Here is a 5,883-nt window from a genome sequence, read left to right on the forward strand (position 1 = left end):
TTTCTACATAGCATAAGGACATCAATATGTATCAGAAAATGTAATAAAAATTTGGGGTAATTTTGGAGACATTTTTTTGGAAAAAACCATGGGCTATAATCATCAAAAGTTAGACCAGTTTGTACAGCAGAAAACTATATCTTACAATATTGCCTTCAAATACTTTTGTCAACATGACAATAGTCGGTAGCTTATATTCTATTATCATCTGCCAGAAGTGACCAATAGTATTTTTCAATGGCCCTGCATTTGGTATAGAAAATAACTTAATATTTATACATGATTCACCTTGAGTTGCTATGTAGGCATTCTTTCTTTGGTAGCCCTATACATATACACAAGCAATAAAACCAATGGGATATAATACTGTATCTTACATCAATATAGGATGCATTGATGTAGATTGAGTCTTCTTCTTTTTCACTTGTGCTCAATGGAACAATATTGTCATCAACTGTTTGTTGATTAAGAATAAGAAGACATGAAATGTATCACTTACAAGGACAGACGTCTTCAAATCTATTAAATGCAGCATTTTTGCTTCCAATGCTTGTTGCCTTAATTGGAGATATTCGTTCTATTTCCTGGAGTACAATATCAAGTAAAAAGTTTCAGAAATGAGCACCTACTTCAAACTCGTATTCTATGGATCTTTTAGATCTGCTAACAAATGATGGAAACTCATTTACTTTTATCCTTTGAGCTCCTGTACCAACTATTGCTGCTTCATTCTGACAAACTAAAGGTGCTGCAATCATAGTGAAAATAATAATTATGATTTCTAATGATAATTATCACCTGCAATGTAATGGTAATCATTGTCTACGGAGTCTGTGGTTATTTTAGTGATGTAACTGTACAATTCAACTGCTTCCTCTGTTTTTGTGGGAGTTTTCCTCCTACTCCTCCTCCTACAACTATTGCATTTAATGACAATCATAACACATAATCATATGAATAATGTTTACCAAAGACAAACTATAATGGTACAACATATACAAATGACACCAACACATCCTCCACCTCCTGCTCCAATTACTAGTGGTAGCCAGTTACTGCTGGTTTCTACAACTATTGATACATTAAACATATAGAGTCTATTTTCATTATTACTAACTATATGCTGGTAGTATAATCACGGAATTGTTACTGCTCTCTCCTACTTTAGTACTGGCTGAAACTGATATAGAGTATTGTAACATGGGATTAAGACTATCAATATAAGCAATGCTACTATCATTAGAAACATTAGCAATTCCTGTATTCCCAGCATAGACACTGTAACGTGTGATGAATCCTCTTGCTTTTGCTAGTGTTAATGGTAGCCATGTCACTTTAACAGTCGTGCTATTAATCCAAACTGCAGTTACGTTTCCTGGTCCATTTGGAGGGACTAATACAATTGATGATGTTATTATGTTACCCAAGAAGCTTACTTCCTTCTTTTGAGAAAAAGACACTGCTAACCCATAGTTCTCCTCTTCCTTTGCTAGTATACCCAGCTATTGAGAGCTGGTATGGAACAAATGGATCTGTACAGCAATATCAGTATAGCTAGTTGTATTGAAGAGTGTCTGTTTACCTGATTCAATGGTAATGTAGTTTGACCCATTAGACTGTAGTGTCTTCACTGTAGTAGAACTGACTGTCAGGTTTATTTGATAATACAGGATTTGTCCATTAGTGACAAGTGGCTTCATCCAATTAAATAATATTAAAGTGTCACTGAATGAAATTGAAGAACTTGATATTGCTTCTGATGCTAAAATTATAAGAAATGTCACTGATTTATTGTGTGGGGATATAATTTACTTGATTCATCAGTTTGTCCTGTTGCAATAGCTGCTGGTCCTACTCCAATTCTTGTATGAGCACTCACTGAACAAGTATAATTAGTGTATGGTACCAATCCATTCAATACAACAGTATTATCAATAGTTTCATTCTCAAATATGTCACTTGAGCAGTTGATGGTGTATTTTACTATGATACCATTAGGTTGAATTGGTTTTGACCAAGTCAAGACTAATGATGATGAACTGGTTGATATGATTGTTAAATTCTCTGGCTCAGACTCAGGACCTGTAAAAGCAACCAGTAATAATTGAGAGTAGAGCATCAATTGCACATTAAACTCATACTTGCTTCTAGTGTAGTGACATTTAAACTGGCAGCAGGTCCTTCACCAATACCATTAGCTGCTGCAAGGTGACAAGTGTAGTTAGTAAATGGATAGAGATTATGAAGAGTGAATCTGTTCTCTCTCTTTGATATAATCTGGTGTTGTAATGATTGTTGGATATCAGAATGAGTAGCATTGTTAAAGGAGCAGCTGAGAGAATACTTGATTATATCTCCATTTCTAAAGCATTCCAGTGGAGGCAGCCATGTAAAGGTCATTTCATAAGCTGTAATGTTGTATGCTTCAAATTTTAAAGGGACGCCATTAGGAACTATTAAAATTAAAATTAAATAATTGAACACAATTTTGCATACTTGTTTCTAGTAGTGTAAATGTTCCATTTGTAGTGTTTACATGTCCTTCAGTGTTCTTTGATGCTATATAGTAAGTGTACTTTATTCCAGGCATGAGACCATCAATAGTTAATGAGTATGGAGTATTCGATTCTTGTGTAAACACTTCAACTGAAGTATTACCATTGATACTAACACTACCATTGTGATAGCATGACAGTGACTCATAATGGACAGTGTAGATCTCAGGACTATATGTCACTGATGTTACTACCCACTCAATCCAAACTGATGTTGTATTAAGAACAACTGACGTCATGTTAATTGGTTTATTAGGCAAGCCAGGTCCTGTAAAGAAAATATTATTATTAGCTTCAAATTAAAAACGTGTGTGTACCTTTGACAGTAATATTTATACTGTTACTGTAATTGCTTTCTTTTCCTTCGATTAATAGCATAACTCCACATTCATATAGACTTATTCCAGGCCTAGTGTAACTGATTTCTTTTTGAAATATCTGATTTGTCTGCTCATCCAAACTTAGTGTGATGTTAGTGCTATTTGTTTGATAGAACCAGTTCTGTAGCTCATTGTCAGTAAACTGATTGAGTGGCTCATACATCAGTGAACATGTAATGGAGACATTGTTATATGGAGGATAGTCTAATAGGATCACATGACTTGAGTTGATATTGACTTCAATTTCTAAAAGAGAATTACAATAATGACAGATGTGTAGAATAGCTTACTTCTAATTACCAGCTCAATCGACTTATTAGTAGATTCACTGTTCAGTATAAAGGAACTGCCACTGTCACTACTGATAAAGTATGAGCAAGTGTATAAAGTAGCATCATGTAATTGCAAGTTATTCAGCTCATAAGTGATGATATTTTTAGAGCTCTGTCTTATCAGTGAGTCATTGCCTATGAACAAGCTGATATTTAAAGATGTGCTGACATCAATGTGGGAATCAGTTGGAGGATAATTAACAGAACAGGTAAGAGTGACATTACTACCAACATCATAATACTGCTCATCAGGGATTAAAGAAATCAGAGGAGAATTGTTATTTGGAACTAAAAAGTAAAAGCATGATTAGTTTTTTTCAAGAGTAACAGTAAAACTCACTTATTACAAATAAATTGATGTCATCAGTCTTAATTTCACTTGGTAAAACAAATGATGTGAAGTTAGAGCATTCTAGATAATACTGACAAGTATATGTTCCAGCATCTGATAATTTTACACCATTGAAATCTTTACTGATTGTAATGTTAGTGTATTCATTGCTAGTGATGATAGGCTCTACTATAGAGACTTTATTGTGAATCAATTCTATTGTTGCAAAAGTTGAAAGTAAAGGAGACATCTCGTATGGTGTGATGGTACAATTTATGACAAGATCATCTCCAGCTGTGTAGAGGAAGTGCAACTGATTGAAACTCACCAGGTCTCTGGAATTATTTACTAATAAAAGCAAAGATGAAATAGTAACATACTAGTATCAGTTTTAATTTACTTTTCATCAAAACTTGTACATCATTTGATGTTTCATTTCTACCTGATTCATCTCCTATCCATGCTACACAAGTGTAATTACCAAGTGTTGATACTGGAGTTGATGATGTTATTGGACTAAAGATGAGTGTACTCTGAAATAATGTATTGTTAATAGGTACAGTGGGTGATATAGACACTCCTGATGAATTGGTGGATATCTTCATGCTTTCAATAGATCTACCATTGTATCTATACCAAGATATTTGAACAATGCTGCTAATGTCAACGACATTAATATGAATATCTGTGTTAGTAGTCGAGTTACACTTCAACTGTTGGAAAGTATCTAACAAAGTTAATAATGAGGAGCTTGTTGTCACTTCCTTCACAAATGTATCTACATACAAAATTTAAAGCTACTGAACTTTTTATCATTATTTTACCTCGTATTTTGAAGGTCACATTTTTAGTTAAAGAATTCTGACAAGTATTAGCTTCAACTCTGATAATGCACGTATAAGTGACTGACTGATTAACTGTTAACATAAGAGGGTTAGTCAATAGGGCCCCAGTAGGTGATCTCCATTGTATGATCACTCCTGGTTGTCTGTAACCTGATGCACAATCATACTTTATAGTATCTCCTATGGTCAGGTCAGTATATGAATCATTAATTGTAATTACACTACCAGGTACTGTGAATAAGATGGCTAGATCTATATCAGATCAACAAAATTTACTAACTAACCTTGAACACAAAGATTTGTGAAGCTACTTATAATAGTATCATTACCATCAATACTAGCTCTACACTGATATTCTCCAGCATCAGAAGGTCGAATATTAGTGATATTCAGCGTTGTTACTAGACTCTTACTGTCACCACTAATCATCAGTTGTGTACTCCTATCACTAATATCAGTTCTATACTGATACCAGTAATGACTAATGAATGATGTATCAGGACCTATCCCAGTATTAAGACTGATAGTACAGGTCAACTCTACTGTAGAGTTAATGTCAACACTGACTATTGAAGTGGGCAATAGAATCACTGAATTTATATAAGTAGCTACAACATAAGAATAATTATTACAATCATTATTCCTAGACTCTTACCTTTCACTCTAAGAGTAATGGTTTGTGATTGAGTACTACAGTCAGAAGGATTAGTCTCAATCATTATTGTACAATTATATTGTGTATTATTATGTGATGGTAGTATTGATGGTATCATTAGTGTATTATTGTTACTATAAATAGAACCATTAGTAAGTAGCCAGGATACTGATACTCCAGTAGGTACTGGTCCAGTGATACAATCAATTGAATAATACTGACCAAGTGATAGTTCTTCTGTTACTGATGGTAGTGTCTCATTAACTGAATAAAGAATGTCATTAATAATTACTACACTGTTGTCTAATGCATTACCTGTTACACATACACTGATACTTTCAGTAGTTACATTAGAATCAATCCCAGCATTACATTGATATACTCCAGCATCAGATACTTGTATTGAATTAATAGTTAGTACTGAAATAAATACAATGTCATTGTTCCTCAATAATGAACCACTGAGTGTAATATCAGTCGCATCATGATACCAAGTGACAGTGGGTTGTATACCAGGACCAACTGGAGTATTAAGAATAATGATACACTCAATATTTACTGTTGAACTGATTAGGAATGATTCATGAGAAACAACATCTACCCGTTCTATGTATGTTTCTAAAAATATAATGTTTTAAATAGAATAAAGAATCTATGATGTTGATACTATTAGTTAGACTAACCTTTCACAGTTATTTTGACAGTTTTGTTCTCAGAGTGNGGACAACTGTCTGGGTTTGTGTTCACTTCAGCAGTACAACTATACATTGTGTCGTTAAGTGATG

At 33.7% G+C, this 5,883-nt stretch overlaps 3 protein-coding genes across 3 annotated transcripts; all 3 read right to left on the reverse strand.

Moving 5' to 3' along the window:
- Positions 1 to 96: 96 nt before the first annotated feature.
- On the reverse strand, positions 97 to 1,750 carry LOC100638875 (tyrosine-protein phosphatase Lar-like). The gene is made up of 10 exons (XM_020005629.1): positions 1,583 to 1,750; positions 1,437 to 1,532; positions 1,118 to 1,393; positions 969 to 1,071; positions 799 to 917; positions 630 to 748; positions 500 to 584; positions 378 to 454; positions 289 to 325; positions 97 to 243 (listed from the first exon to the last, which is right to left on the reverse strand). Exons 1-10 carry the CDS (start codon positions 1,698 to 1,700, stop codon positions 110 to 112), a joined length of 1,164 nt encoding a protein of 387 aa, XP_019861188.1. The 5' UTR covers positions 1,701 to 1,750; the 3' UTR covers positions 97 to 109.
- Positions 1,751 to 1,780: 30 nt separating this feature from the next.
- On the reverse strand, positions 1,781 to 3,201 carry LOC109589570 (phosphatidylinositol phosphatase PTPRQ-like). The gene is made up of 4 exons (XM_020005627.1): positions 2,873 to 3,201; positions 2,497 to 2,823; positions 2,142 to 2,453; positions 1,781 to 2,082 (listed from the first exon to the last, which is right to left on the reverse strand). Exons 1-4 carry the CDS (start codon positions 3,096 to 3,098, stop codon positions 1,781 to 1,783), a joined length of 1,167 nt encoding a protein of 388 aa, XP_019861186.1. The 5' UTR covers positions 3,099 to 3,201.
- Positions 3,202 to 3,584: 383 nt separating this feature from the next.
- On the reverse strand, positions 3,585 to 5,866 carry LOC109589571 (hemicentin-1-like). Its single transcript, XM_020005628.1, has 7 exons — positions 5,782 to 5,866; positions 5,414 to 5,716; positions 5,099 to 5,362; positions 4,728 to 5,051; positions 4,423 to 4,674; positions 3,999 to 4,376; positions 3,585 to 3,946 (listed from the first exon to the last, which is right to left on the reverse strand). The coding sequence occupies exons 1-7, from the start codon at positions 5,864 to 5,866 to the stop codon at positions 3,585 to 3,587; spliced, it is 1,968 nt and encodes a 655-aa protein (XP_019861187.1).
- Positions 5,867 to 5,883: the final 17 nt, after the last annotated feature.

Source organism: Amphimedon queenslandica, unplaced genomic scaffold, assembly GCF_000090795.2.
Source record: "Amphimedon queenslandica unplaced genomic scaffold, v1.1 AMPQUscaffold_11170, whole genome shotgun sequence".
NCBI classification, from domain to species: Eukaryota; Metazoa; Porifera; class Demospongiae; order Haplosclerida; family Niphatidae; genus Amphimedon; species Amphimedon queenslandica.